The sequence below is a fragment of the Heliangelus exortis genome, chromosome 1 (assembly GCF_036169615.1).
Source record: "Heliangelus exortis chromosome 1, bHelExo1.hap1, whole genome shotgun sequence".
Taxonomy (NCBI): domain Eukaryota; kingdom Metazoa; phylum Chordata; class Aves; order Apodiformes; family Trochilidae; genus Heliangelus; species Heliangelus exortis.
The window spans coordinates 121,654,433-121,669,007 of NC_092422.1; the positions used below are offsets into that span (position 1 = coordinate 121,654,433).

A 14,575-nucleotide genomic window follows, 5' to 3' on the forward strand; every position below is an offset into this window, starting at 1 on the left:
TAGAAATTACATAAACTCTCAAAAGGAGTACATATCTCAGTCAAAAATTACAAGAGGCATTAAAATATTTTTAAATAGAGCCAAAACAGAGGTTCTGTTTCCATACATATATAGCTGATATTTAAGCTATGCATAGATATATCTAAGAGCAAAAAATACTAGCGACTATCTCTGGGACAACAGGAGGGCTAGAAAGACTCAGAGAGCAGGTAACCTCCTGTGAATTCTCAGGCAGATGCTGAAGCTGATAGCATCTTTAAACATCTTTTATTTTTGTGTGACATTGGTGTGCTTTGCCTGGCTTTGCATTGCAAGTTGGAGTAGATGGAGAAAAGACTCCTAACTATGATTCCAGGCTGTAAAAAAAAAAAAAGTTTTGAGAATGAAAAGTTTAGTTGGTTTTCTCCTTTAAAAAGCATTTTTGCCCAGTGCCTAAAGTGACTTTGTGATGATGGTCTAGCTAGTTTAGTCCCCCTGTTAAAAGCATACTGGGAACCTGAAGAGATGGGGAAGCTGGAGGCTGTGTGCATTTGGTGAGATTTCTGTGTCTGCTTGGGGTCCAGTGCCTAAACCAATACCCATCAAAGTAAGTAAAGAGCTGGAGACTACAGAGATTAGAAACCACCTTTTTTTTTTTCTGGCCCAGGACTCAGAGCGAGGTCAACAAAGAGTTGATTGCCTGTTGGGTGGAGAGTTGGGCAATATTACAGGAGTGCTTTGGGGCCTGCAGTGTCAGAGCTGTCCCCCCCATTACGTGTATTACTTCTCATTTAGCAACCTTGAATTCCACCCACCGTTTTAATAACCCAGTCATTTGGTTACAATATTCTTCTGCACCTTTCCACTGAAAGGCTGATTCAGTGCTGAGTGCCCTGCATAATTTTTTGCATAATCAAACTTCAGCACCTCGGTTGCTCTGAAGGCGTTGAATGAAAACTACCCTGGGGCATCCACTGACCACTTGCACCTTCTTCCTCAGTCCCTGCCAGCCTTGCCACCAGCTTTCAGCCTAGAGAGGGTGAGTCTTCCCCCTCCTGCCACAGTTCAGGTTTTTTCGAAGGTTTTGCCAGCACATCTTACTAAATCAAATTGCTTTTCATTACATGGGGGGTTGATATGAGCAGTACATTACTTACAGCACAGGTACATGTTCATCCATCAAGACCATCTGAGTCTGGCTCCTGATACTGAGGACTTGCTACATGTTCTCAAGTCCTGACGCTTGGTTTGCAACAGTGGCTTTGTCTCAGCTGCTGAGGAAAATCAGTTTTTAGAAAATACCCCAAAAGCTCCTCTCATAGCAAAGCAGGTTTACTTCTCTGCCATGGTCTTAGATTCCCTAATCACTCCCACACCATCTTATGGCTTTTTAGCAGCATTTTTGTCTCCAAGATGCATTTGAAAAACGTATTTATACTACAGTTTCATTTGTCACATAGTTTCTTAAAAATCTACCTTTTTTAGGCTCTTAGGTTTAATTTGCTTGTATTCAAGCTTTTCTTCTATTCATTTGACTACAGATTCAGCTTTTTGACAACTGCCTTTTCAAATCTTAAGCTGTAAAGTATAACCCACTACTACTGTTCCTTCTAGGAATATTGAGTGAATAACTCCCTCAAGAAGATGACACTTCAATAGTAGGAGGATAGATGAAGGCAATACATTCAGCTCAGAAGAGCAAGTTACAACTTACTTGTTTTTGCAGTGTGTATGTACAGAGTATATTTGCCCAAATGTAGGCAAGTTGTCTTTGATGTAATACCAGTTTTCTGTGAGTACTGCTGGTGCTCATGGGAGTATTTACATACCCTGTCATTAACTTGCATTTTGTGAATGGCATCTGCTACAAAGGAGTTCAGAAAGTTATCACTTCAGATGTTTGTTTTATACAACTGTCCAGTATATGTCTTGTGTCTTAGCCTTTCCTATCAGAGACCTGTATCTCCTCTTCCTTACACAGACTGTGTTGATTGCTTTACTCAAAGACTCCTTTGCTTAAGTGGACAGAGTATGTTTTAAAGACCTTTTTTTACTGTGTTTATACAGTCAGCATTTCCTTGTATTTTGCATGCAAGTGCAAATGCCAATTAAGTTAATTATTATTAAATGCCAATGGAGTTATTTTATGAAATAACTTCTCTAAGTATTCAAAGTTGCCATAAAAGGGAATTTCCCATAACAGCACTGCTAATTACCACACCATAGCATCACTTGAATTTCCTCTGTCATAAAAAAGAAAACAAGTGCATCTTGCTACCCCTAGAAATGGTTGGCTGGAGAGCTTTGTGTCAGCACAGCCCTGGCAAAGGAGTGAACCCCTGTTCTCAGGTACATCTCTCTCCCATGAGGACCCAGAACAGCAAGCCCTGGTGCCTGGACAGTCAAGGAAGGCAGAGTCAAACCTTTGGCTAGGATCACTGTCTTTGTATACCTTCCCTATGCAAGGTAGTCATAAATCAGGGTGGATCCTAGCTTATCACAGGGACTCTTAAGAGACAGTTTTTCCTGGCAGGGTAGCATGATATCTTATTTCCTTTGTCAATCAGGAGCCTCTTTCTGCCTGAGCACCTTCCTTCCCTGACCATTTCTATTAATTTTCCTTTGAAAAGCTTGAAGAGCAAACCTAGAGCTCCCCTGTTTATGAGAAAACTCTTCTCCAGAGAGTTGCCACAACAGATGTCCTGTCTTTATCCCAATGCCATCCGCAGTCATATAGGCAAATTTCTCAAGTTGACAAAAAAAACCACCCAAACAAAATATGTATTTTTAGGATAGAGTTGCAGTTCCCGGAGAGGCTGGCTACTGAGGTAGCTCTTCCATCTGCCCGGAGGGACCTTGCTGTGGTGCCATCTGCAGGCACACTGGATGCAAAAAGAGGATTTAGGAGAGATGACCTTTTTCGGGAGCTTATGCGAGAGAGGACAACCAAGCCCTCCAGGCAGTCCAAAGGCTGCATGATTTGTTTGCCATGCTCACTCTCCCTGTTTCCACACAAGAGCAACCGTATTTTAAATTCTATGATTCCTGGCTTGTCTCACCTAGACACCATATCATTTTTCCAAGAACTTAAAGCAAGACTGTAAACTGGTTGAAATAGTATTTAAAAACAATGAACCTTTATCTGCAACATTCCCAGCAATTGTTGGTCTGAGAGCACATACTCTTCCTCCACTCCCCCACCCCCTCCCAGTCTGCATGAATTTTCTCATTTCCACAGCAATTTGAGTGCATGTTGAATAGAACTCTTTCTTGTTAAATAAGAGTTCTTTGCTCTAGGTGAATTTTCAGGCAGCCTTGCCTCGTTCAGTAAACATAATGCTTTTTAGAGGAAAAAAGATACTTCTCAAAACATTCCTACTTCAAACATAGTTCAAAATACCTTTGCTTTACATGGGAAAACAGGCACACACACACCAGGGTGCTTCAGTAGTCTCTCTGCACTTCTAGATTACCAGGCAAGGCATTTATTGGCACACACACATGTAAGAGGGACAGCCATTCAAGGCACCCAAGCACAGCAATCGAGGACAGGATGGGACCAACCCATGGCATTTGTAATCCTGACAGGCCTGCAGGCTACACCTCTCCCCAGCAGAAAACCAACTCCACAGGAGGGCTGACTCCACTTACCCAGTGTCAGGCAGCTCCCATTTAACTCCAGAGTTACCTAAAGTTCCTGCAGGGACATTGGTAGGGCAAGCCAGGTATCGCTGTTTTCCCAGGGCTAACAAGCTGCTCAGAGTCCCACCTTCTATCCAGAGGCAGGTTATTCAACTTTCTTCTCTTTTGCAAAGCAACTTTGAGTCATTGCCCTCTGGTCGAGTAAACATTGAATTTTTACACAGTGCAACCGCTGGAGATAAACAGCTCCAGAAAACTATGTCCAACATACCTTGATCCTGGGAGCTTATATCCTCCATCTTAAGTCCTTGCTCCAGATCAGGGTCTAAAGCAGGTGGGGTCCAGACATCAGCTCCAACTCTGCCTGCGAGGGAGAGAACAATACATCACCTCCAGGACAGCGGCTAAACACGGCAGGCCATGCGATCCTCTGCAGTGCATCGCTTATCTACGCCAGCACTCATTGGTCACAGAAGGCTCAGCCCCTGCCTGACAGCGTTCACGCTTCCAGGAGGAGGTAACAGAGTCCTGACAGAGAACTGACACTCACCTTGCAGAGATTTGCTGCTCAGCAGCTTAACTGCAACTGCCCCTCCTTCTGCACAGAATTAAGCCAGAATTAAGACTTAGCTACCACCATGGTAACACTGTCCTCCAACACGTCCCTAGGCAGCCATTTCCTCAGGGGAAAATTCTTAAAAACCAATTAATATAAAACCAATAATTAAAAACCAATCCTTTTTAAGTGAAAAGCAAACCAAAATTCTTCTTTGCGACATTTATACTAAGGCTGTAGAAGGGAGAAATCATGTCAGTTTCTTGTGCCCCTTTGCCAAACCAGATGCAAAAAAGTCATCTGCTCAGCACTTTATTCTGCATACACCCATCAGACAAGCAAATCTAGCAAGCCAGAAAGTGGATGGAGCAACAGAGCTGCCTTCCCTTCCACCACACCTTATTCTGGCTCACAGATAGGAGTCTTACCTGTGCCACATGTAACTCACCAGTCTGCATACCACAACCCCACTCACAGCATGCAGAAATGAGCACTTGTTCTTTCCAGTCAGGTATCCCAGGACTGCACCCAACCTGTGCATGCTCCAAGTTGTCCAAAGGTGGCTTATTACCCGCCCCATTTCCCACTGACAGACAGACACAGCATTTCAGATGGTGATCACTTTTATTGATGTAAGGTGGTACACAAACAGATCAGTTTCTATCAGCCTCTCCACCTCCCCCAGGCTCGGGGAGAAGTTGGAGGAGTGGGGGAGACAAGGGAACAGAACTGGCCTCTCACTGCAAGGATGCAGAGCTAAGCGGTGGTGAAGAAGGGCAGGGGCTCCAACAAAAGAGAGACCTGCTTCCTAGGCAGCAGGGGGGCTGTGTGCTCGGCTCACTCCTTGGATGCCATGTGGACCATCAAGTCCACAACACGGTTGCTGTAACCATACTCATTATCGTACCTGGGGACAGAAACACAAGTGCTGTCAGGACTGACTCATTTATTTCATTTTCTTCCTCTATTGTTCCTGCTCCCTTGCCCCACCCCACACAGCTGAACCAAGCAGCTACACCATCTAAGTGAAGGAGGCAGGAAGTATCCCATACAATAAGGAAGAGAGAGGGCTATATTCATTTTAGGTAAGTAATCTCACTCTACTGAGACTTTCTTTTATAATGTTAGAGCCGCCCTACTCAGCAGGGGGCTCTGTCTCACCATGCACTGCCAACCTGGCAATGGTTGGCTGCAGTCTATCACTTGTCTGTGACAACCCAGTGGTGCCCTTGAGTCTCCCCCATTACCCCCCCCAGGCTGTGCCTACCAGGAAACCAGCTTGACGAAATGGTCATTAAGTGCAATGCCAGCACCCGCATCAAAGGTGGAGGAATGGCTGTCACCATTGAAGTCGCAGGAGACGACCTGAAATACAGAAAATTTTAACATGTGTGGTTACCAACAGCCTTAACCAGAAGTGCCCAATCAAGATACCGGTAAGCATGTGCCTGCCACAGAAACGAAGCATTCACCAAAAACCACAAGCCAACAATACTAGGCATTACCTACCTGGTCCTCTGTGTATGCCAGGATGCCCTTCAGGGGCCCATCAGCAGCAGCTTTCACTACCCTCTTAATGTCGTCATACTTGGCCTGAGAAGAGAGGTTCATTTAAGACAGTCAGATGGCAATTCACACAAAATGTCTTCTTGGGGCTGGGGGGAAAGGAAGCAACACATGTCAGCAGGCATGCATGGCTGGTGCTATTTTCACCAAGATCAAATCTTCTTAGGTGAGAGATCAATGCAGAGAAAGTAACTCTAGGCAAAAGAAGTTTAGAGGAAGCAGGGAAGATGTGGAGGCTGTTAGGGCCTTGTCCACAACACTTACTGGTTTTTCCAGACGGCAGGTCAGGTCCACAACAGAGACATTGGGGGTTGGCACACGGAAAGCCATTCCAGTAAGTTTCCTATGAGAGAAGAGAGTCAGCCAAGAGTAGCACTCAGCACCCCTCTGCCAAACCCTGTATTCTGCTAGGGACAGGCCAGGAACAGCTGTGCACCAGTTGCCACCTCCTGACACCCAAGGAGGCAACACCACTTACCCATTGAGCTCGGGGATGACTTTTCCCACAGCCTTAGCAGCCCCAGTAGATGCTGGGATTATGTTCTGAGCAGCACCTCTGCCATCTCTCCACAGCTTGCCAGAGGGCCCATCCACGGTCTTCTGTGTGGCTGTGATGGCATGGACAGTAGTCTGGAGAAAGACAGAACAGCAGTGAGAACACAGCTGATACTCTCCAGAAAATGCATCCCAGAGGACTCGAGGAGTAAAAATGCTTTTCCTCTCACATGAGAAGACAGAGCAGCCTCCTGAGCACCAAGCTCCAGACCTACCATAAGACCCTCCACAATGACAAAGTTGTCATGGATGACCTTGGCCAAGGGTGCCAGGCAGTTAGTAGTGCAAGAGGCATTGCTGGAAAAGGGAAAGAGAAAGTTCTATCAGTCAGAGGCAACACCTCTGCAGATGTGAAATAAGACCCCACAGAGCTGGTGAGAGCTCCAGGTTAGAAAGCATCTCCCTCTCTCCTTACCTGACAATTTTCAGAGACTTGTCATACTTCTCATGGTTGACACCCATCACAAACATGGGAGCATCAGCTGAGGGGGCAGAGATGATAACACGCTTAGCACCGCCCTTCAGGTGAGCCTGGAAAAAAGGTTCAGTTAACTTGGAATCCTTCCAACAGGTCACTTTTTTAGACAATCTCTCCACCCTCCCAGCCTCACCTCAATCAACCCTGTATATGGCGATATGCCATACAGACAGGCACAGCAGTTTCCCTCCTCCCATATGTGACTGTGGCATACTCACCCCAGCCTTCTCCATGGTGGTGAAGACACCGGTAGACTCCACAACATATTCAGCACCAGCATCTGCCCACTTGATGTTGCTGGGGTCACGCCTGAGGAGGGATGAAATTGTAAGAACTGCTTTGCAAAAAGCCTGCGTTCATCCTCCAAATGAGAAAGGGATACTTACTCCTGGAAGATAGTGATAGCATTCCCATTAATCACAAGTTTCCCATTCTCAGCCTTGACAGTGCCCCGGAAGTGACCATGAGTAGAGTCATATTTGAACATGTAAACCTAACACAGGGAAAAAAGGAGGAAGGTTAAGCACCCTGGCTGCCATCTACCCTACCCTTGCTCTGCTTTTGCCACAGTCCCAGCTTCCCACCTCTGCACTGACCTTGTCCAACCACTGTCCTGTACTTGCCTCTGCCAAACCTCCCAGCCCCGTGCCCATACCACACACTAGGTTTTCCTGGGAAGCTACTAGAACAGAGCCAGAAGAGCTCTACTCCGAGAGGCCTGAAGGGGGCACTGCAAGGCAGCTCACCATGTAGTTCAGATCAATGAAGGGATCGTTGATGGCTACCACTTGGACTTTGCCAGAGAGGACGGCAGCCCGGGTGACCAGGCGGCCGATGCGGCCAAATCTGGGGAGAGAGAGACATGGGTAAGGAGGAGCCAACTGAGAACTTGCCAGGCTGGGCACAGCGTGCTGCTTTTCCTCGGAAGCATCCGCCGCTCCCTGCCCAGTGGGGTGGGAGGGCACAGTGTCCAAAGGCCGAAGCACCTCAGTTAGAGATTAAGAGAGACCCTCACACCGGAAAGGTCAAGCGCTAAATTTACTGAAGGCCGCGGGGATCCGGTTACTCCTCAGCCCGGCAGCACAAGGTCACATCCCCCGGGCCGCCACTGACACACGATCCATCGGGCAACCTTTATATGGGGTCTGCAGCCCGCCAGTGGGGTACAGGGATCCCCCGCGGGGTGCCCGGGACCGGCGGGCAGCAGTCTAGCTTCCGTGGTGAGTCACCCCGAATCTGCAGGGGGAAGTGACTCAGCAACCCGTCCTGCCCCAGCCCCTCAATCCAGCATGGGGGCTACGCTGGAGCGGGATCAGCAGGACACAGAAACATCCCCCCCCCCCCCCCCAAATATCGCCCCGCGCCCTTGAGGCGACCTTGCTCTCCCCCACCCCTCCCCGCTTCCCTAACCCCCCCGGCTCCGCCCGGAGCCGAAGCCCGGCCCCACCACTCACCCGTTGACTCCGACTTTCACCATCTTTGCCTCTTCGGGATGTTCCTGCTGGCAGAAAACGCCGGTGAGCTGCCCGCACCGCCCGCTGGTAACCGGCCACCGCCCCCGGCAACGGCGCCTCGCCTAACCACCCCGGGCACCGTTAACGTCTCGCCCACCGCCGAGGCGGGGGGAGTCGTGGGCGAACGCACGCATTCTAAACCCGCCCCTCCCCCGCCGGTAATCTGCCCCATCCCCCCCCTCCCGCCGCCGTCTCATCGCTCCCCTCCCCCACCTACCCCATTCCCCCTTCAGGCGATATGCCCCCCCTCGCCCCCTCCCCCCGTTCCTCACCGCCCCCTCTCACTCCGCCCCAGCCGCCTCCATCTTGCGGCGCACCGTTCAGCACCACCTTTGTGCCTGCCGGCCACGCGGCCCCGCTCCGCCAGGGAACTGCAGCCCGGCTCTCTCACTCCGGCCGGCCGGCCGGCCCGCCCGCCCGCACACTCACTCACCCACCCACCCACCGGTACCGGCTCCCGGCTAGGGAGCTGTGAGGGGATTCCCCCAATCGCCTCTCCCACCCCCTGCGCATCTCCTCCTCCGCCCCCAGCCCGATACCTGCTGCCTCTATGCCTCCCTGGCGCGCAGTGAGAAGGTGGCGCAGCGCAGCTCCGCTGCCCTTTATAGACGCGGAGGGGGGAGGACTGGGTTCCACCCCACCGGGCCGGCGTCGAATGGGAGCGCAGGGGCCGGGCCGGGCTACGTGCGCCTGTGTTGTGGGTGCGGCTGCCTGGGTCTTGTGGCCCCCCCGGCTCCGTTAACAAAGGCCCCGTGGCGGGCGTTGGGGCGGGGGTGGGGTCAACTGCTAAGGTCCTCGCGGGAGGGCGGATGCGGGGAGCACCTTCCCTCCGAGCCACCCATGGCGTGGTGAGAGATGGCCCGGTTTTGGAGGGAGCCGGCTCGTCACCGTGAGGTGGGAAGGTGTCCCTAGAGCGGGGACGGGTGACTGGGCCTCAGCCTGGAAAGGTGGGCAGGGCCCCCGATGATGGCCAGAGAGATGCTGCCATTCCGGGGCTCGCTGCTGCCAGTGCCCCCGGGAGCGGCGTGCACTGCTTTCACCTGGTGTCAAAAGAGAAATCTCCCCTCTGGCTGCAGCCCGTGCCCTTCTCCCAGCCCACCCTGCCCCCTAGCATGGAAGCGAGGGCAAAGTGGGCTGCAGAGATGCTGGGGTGAGAATACCTGGAGGGAGTAATGGGTCCCCAAGCATCTCCCATTCTCATCAGCACAGAGAGGCAACAGGTGCTGTCTGGAAGCTCTACACTCTCCATCCCTCCTGCTAAGGACCCCTCGACTGTCTTTGCCTCCCGGCGTTGGTTTAAGCAGGCGTGCTCCGGGTGGAGCCTCCAGCCCGGCTGCCTCCTCCTCGGCAGGCCATACGCCGCAGCGTGAGCACCATCTTAATGAGGCACTGCGGCACTGCTGCTACCCGCGGGACGTGACGGCGGAAATACTGCCCGCCTGCCGGGCCCGCGTCCGCCGCCGTGTCCCGCCTTCACCCGCCGCCGACAGGCCTGCCGCACATCCCCTAACCCTCCACCCCCCTCATGCCGGGCTCCTCTGAACTGTGCCTGGCTGCCTCCCCTGGCATGCCCCATAGGTGCTGCAGGGCAAACCCACATGTATGCGGGAGACACAGAGCATGCTGTAAAGCCTCCATCCCTTAGGGAGGGGGTCCTACAGGAAGACGTGGGAACGGTGGGGATGCAGATCTGGGCTGGCAGGGGATGTTGGGAGCAGCTCTGTCCAGCTGGCTGCTTGGCTGAGCCAGGCTTCAGCCGGGACCTGAGGATAAGGAGAGAGGAGACGTCTGGGGGAGCCCCACAAGTACCGGGTTGGGGGGCAGCAAGGGGTCACACAGCTTGAACGTAACCCAACTCTTACACTGCTATTCACGGTGCTGCCGAGGGGCTAAGTTTAGCCCTGGCCGAGGTTACAACCTTTTCTTAAAGGCCAGGGGACGGTGCCTCCCGTGGTACAGCAGTGAGGCTGGAAAGGTTCGAGCCCTCCGAAGGTGTAAGGGGGGTTCTCGGGGCCAGCTTCTGCACAATCACGAGGCCCCCTATGTTTGCTTGGCAAACACTGCAGCGCCGGGCGCTCTGTGCCGGGGGGCAGAGTGCGGCTGAGATGAGCCAACGCGGCCCGCCTGCCCCCAAGGTCGATCTCACCCGCCGTCTGTCCGCCCGTCCTTCCCCCCCTCCACCCCCCTCCGCCTCCTCCACGGCCCCGGCAGCGGTGCGCTGCAGCCGCGCGTGCTGCCCGGCCCACCCGGAATGGCGGCGGGCACCCAACATGGCCCCGCGCGTGGGGCCGGGGGCCGGCGGGCTCTGCTGCCATCTCCCGGCCTGGCCCCCCGCTGCCAGATCGACCTCCGCCCCCTCACGGCCTCCCGGCCTGGGGGAGGCCACGGTCTCTCGCTGCTGATGAGCTCGGAAGCGGCGATTAGTTCAGCTCTGTTTAATTAGCAAGCAAGTCCTCAAGCACGGAGAGGATTGAGGGGGCTGCCGGCGGAGCAGGGGTCCGGCGGAGGAAGCGCAGACGTTAAGCCGGGCAGCTTCTCCTCGTCCCGCCGCGCTGCTTCCCTGCCGCTGCTCTCCTTCGCAACAGAAGCTTCCCGGTTTCGTCCACCGTGGCGTCCTGTTGATTTCCGAGGCCTCTCCTCCGGCTGTGGAGAAGCGGGGCTGGTGAGCCGTGCAGCGGCGTGCCGCCTGCCTGCTCTCCTGCCCCAGCCGGCCCCGGTAGCACGGGCTGGGCCTGTGTTTCAGCCTTCACCCCGGGCTGGTGGTGCCCCCTCAGCCTGCCCTGCTGCCCCCGCCCCCTCGCTCCTGATCCTCCCCACCGTTCATTATCTCACGTGTCCCCTTACTTCTCCCTGGCCTACTTGGTCGAACCTTCTCTTGCTGGCCGTCTTACCTCGGAGCCCCTCCAAGGTTAACACCCCAAACCACTGAAGGTCCCGATCCGGTCCAGTTTCAGCCCAAAGCAGCCCCTGGCCATGGCCTTCCAGGCCCAATCTCCAGGCAGTGCCCACTTGCGACTGGCAAGGGTTCTGCGCCATAGAGAGGAACGGGCTGCTCTAGCCCCCGACGGGAGGAAAGGGAGGGTGGAGAGCAGCTGAGGGCCAAAGCCAGACCCCTCCTTCGCGTCCTCTTCGGCCTGCGTGGACTCAGGCTCCAGGGGCAGCAACTGGGAAAGGAGCACCTGGGAAGGTGGGATAAACAGAGGTGAGAGGGGAGAGAGTGGCATTGGCTGTACTCCTGGTGATTAAACTTTGTATCCGTTTGCACCCCTCTGCCTCACACCTTCACTAGGACTTGGGCAGGACATAAAATGGTGCCTGCATGCAGGAACTGTGCCTGTGGTGTTCACCCAGACACAGGGAAGGGCTCGAGCAATAGCTTCCACAGTCTGAGTGACTTTGCTGCCCAAGTGAGCAGGGAGGCAGCTGCTCTGAGCCTCTACCTGCATGCAGATTGCCCCAATCTTGTCAAACAGTGTGTCCCCCCGTACTTGGAAGGCTTCAGTCCTCCCTTCTTTTGCTGATGCTGAGAACCTTCGCGTCCTCAGGCTGCTTTGTGGCATTTCCTTTTTATTTTCCAGAGGGCTGGTAGGTAGGGGGTACAGAGCTGCCTCAAATAGCTGCTGCTAAAGATTAGGGGGAGGCAGGACTGACTGCTGTGGGAGCAGATATGAGGAAAGGGGGTTCTCCAACTTCTGGGAATACTCTAGGTTGTCTATGCAGGCATGTGCTGATCACACACCCGTGGCACTGCCAGCAACCTCCAGCTACAGACGGTGAGGGTCAGGAGGTGTGGTGGGCACAGCAGGTGCATGGCATGGCTGCCCAGGGAAGCAGACTGCAGTAGCCATTCCACATCTGTCCCTCACGTGGGTACTGAGCTAAAAATGCCTTTGTGCAGCTCTTTTCGCCAGAGTTAACTGAAGCGTACATGGGCATCTTCAGCAAGGAGTGAAAGTGGTGAGTCATAGCAGGATCAGTCTTGTGATTTTAGTTCATGTCCTAACTACTTTCCTGTAGTTTTCCCAGAATTACATGAAGGCAAAGTGCTGTGGCTCACGTTAGGATTTGGGTAAGAAGGAGCTGCGTAAATTTGAAGGCCAAAATATTATTGCTGTAAATGCCAAAGGTAAAAAATTTACTCGAGTGAAGAAGCCCTTAGCTGGCATCCTGACAGGGGCTCTTTGTCCTTAAAGGTGGGCTACTTGGGGGTATTACTGAGTTTAGGAGTGAAGATCCTGACCTAACAGGATGAGCCTTCCTTCTGAAACATCAGAACCAGGACACTGAACATGATGAGAAGCATGACTGCAATTTCTGGTGGCAGCTGACACAGGGCAGCATTGGCACTTTACCTTTAAAAGCCTCTGCAGGCAGTGTGGGGAGCCCCACAAGCAGTCTGCACCAGACCAGAGAGCACTAAAAAGCTTTTGTCTGTCTGCCCTGGCTCCCTGAGGAGCTGGGTTATGAAAATACAGTCACCTGTACAGCTGAGGCTGTTGTACTGAAGCAGAGGAAGCAGTGAGAATAGCCAGCTGCCTCTATTATCTGGAATCTGGGATCCCCACTCATCCCAGGTTTGAGCATGACCTCCCCAGATTGCCCCTCCACTCCTGAAGCCTCCCTCAGCTATTTCCCAGTCCCCCTTACCTGTAGCCTCTGTCCTGGTAAGGATACAGTCTGAACGCTGACGGAGAGCAGAACTAAGAGAAGGAAAAGTGAGCAAGGCCACGACTGCAGCCCCAGCATCTTCTTCTTATCCCAGGGCTTGTGGGAGGCAAGGCAGGACCTGCAGCATCCGTGTCAGATGCAGCCTTCTAACCCCTCTTTGCCTTTATAGCTTTGGTTTTGGCAGTCGCCTGGCCCCCAGCTCTCAGCTGAACAACCCCCCCAGAGCTCCTTAACCTTTCAGCCCTTTTGTCCAGGGTGATATATTTCAGGGTGAGCTCAGCAAGACCCCTTCCTCTAAAGAAAAGGGACACAAAGGTGTTTACTGAGTGTCTGTGAAGACAAATGGGACTTGAGCTGCTGCTGGCCAGGACCTGGAGGTATCTGTCAGGGTCAGGAATGGGTTGACACTTTGAGACACGGCCCAAAGAAGGCTATTGAAGGCTGCATTGTACAGTGATACCGAACATGCTCTGTGTAGGCAGAGTGCTGTTAATGCTGTTTCTTTAATCATTGTGAGCATGAACTGATGAAGTCTCACTGCTGGCTGCACAGAGCTGACACAAATTCAGCTGTGTGACAATACGGGCTCTCTCATTTTTAATATTTATATCTTGGTGAGCTGGTTGGCTTGAAATGAAGAGCTCTTGTGGCAGAAGGTGTCTGAGTACCAGCACTAACGCTATGGGATTTGTGGTGGTGACAGGAGCATGGGTCTGGTGCTAGCAGGCATATAACTTGGTTGTCTTGAGTAACTCAACATACACTGTCTGGAGGGCTGGGCTGAGTTTCCAGAGGAACCAGCACAGAAAAGAGCTTATCCAGGCTCAGCTTCCACTTTCTCAAGCTCAGGCACACAATGGAAGCAGGATGGTGAGGAGCAGATTCATCCCTCCTAAATCTTCTGGCCATTAGTTCCCCCCCACCTTTGTTTGCCTCTCCCATTTTACTGTAGTTTCTCACAAGCTGAACAAGGCAATGAAGTCACTGTTTGGAGATCAGGGTGCAGAAGTCAGCTGGGGTGTGAAGACAGAAACTATTCAGGAAAGTTTGTCTGGGAGGGAAAGGGGTGGCTGTAACCCCATACAGGATCAGTAGTGGGTGTGCTGGGTGAGTTTAATAACATCTAAAATATAATAACATCTAAAAATAACATCTAAAAATTCCTGCTCTGCAGTACAGTTGCACAAAACAATTAGGTCAAAACTTGACAAGCAGTGTTATGCTAGCTGCTTTTGTTTATATATATATATATAATATATAATATTTTTTTTAAGGAGAGAAGAACACTAGAATAAAAAAGTCTTTTGCAGCTATAACAGAAGTTACAGTTCAAGTATTTGCCTCATCTTTCCTTCCCTCCCTTCCTTCGAAGCATTTTTCACTTGCAGATATGTGGGTCCCTTTTTGCTCTGCCCAAGGAGCCAGAAAGCTTTACAAACTGTTTTGCACCTGGTCCATGAAAAGTGAGTGTGGGGCTTCAGTATGCAGCAGTGATTCTGGAAGCAGAGACTTTGCACAGGCACTGGCATCAAAGTATGTTAGCTCCACCTGTGACCTGAGATCCGTGGTTGAAGCTGGTCCCAGAGCAATGCTCTGGTGATCCTGTCTGGCATTCCC

At 52.2% G+C, this 14,575-nt stretch overlaps 2 protein-coding genes across 4 annotated transcripts; both read right to left on the reverse strand.

Moving 5' to 3' along the window:
- Positions 1 to 4,782: 4,782 nt before the first annotated feature.
- Positions 4,783 to 9,132, reverse strand: GAPDH (glyceraldehyde-3-phosphate dehydrogenase). Of its 3 annotated transcripts, none has more exons than XM_071764101.1 (12): positions 8,830 to 9,132; positions 8,231 to 8,274; positions 7,523 to 7,622; positions 7,163 to 7,269; positions 6,995 to 7,085; positions 6,714 to 6,829; positions 6,514 to 6,595; positions 6,222 to 6,373; positions 6,008 to 6,086; positions 5,687 to 5,770; positions 5,445 to 5,542; positions 4,783 to 5,084 (listed from the first exon to the last, which is right to left on the reverse strand). In XM_071764101.1, exons 2-12 carry the CDS (start codon positions 8,251 to 8,253, stop codon positions 5,015 to 5,017), a joined length of 1,002 nt encoding a protein of 333 aa, XP_071620202.1. In that variant the 5' UTR covers positions 8,254 to 8,274; positions 8,830 to 9,132; the 3' UTR covers positions 4,783 to 5,014. The 3 variants fall into 3 exon arrangements, with proteins under 3 accessions (XP_071620202.1, XP_071620213.1, XP_071620219.1); XM_071764112.1 differs by having other exon boundaries at positions 8,231 to 8,277; positions 8,830 to 8,930; XM_071764118.1 differs by having other exon boundaries at positions 8,231 to 8,352; positions 8,830 to 8,863.
- A 1,662-nt stretch (positions 9,133 to 10,794) lies between these two features.
- LOC139805588 (C-type natriuretic peptide 2-like) lies at positions 10,795 to 13,051 on the reverse strand. The gene is made up of 3 exons (XM_071764137.1): positions 12,938 to 13,051; positions 11,182 to 11,469; positions 10,795 to 10,933 (listed from the first exon to the last, which is right to left on the reverse strand). Exons 1-2 carry the CDS (start codon positions 13,034 to 13,036, stop codon positions 11,200 to 11,202), a joined length of 369 nt encoding a protein of 122 aa, XP_071620238.1. The 5' UTR covers positions 13,037 to 13,051; the 3' UTR covers positions 10,795 to 10,933; positions 11,182 to 11,199.
- Between the last annotated feature and the right edge of the window lie 1,524 nt (positions 13,052 to 14,575).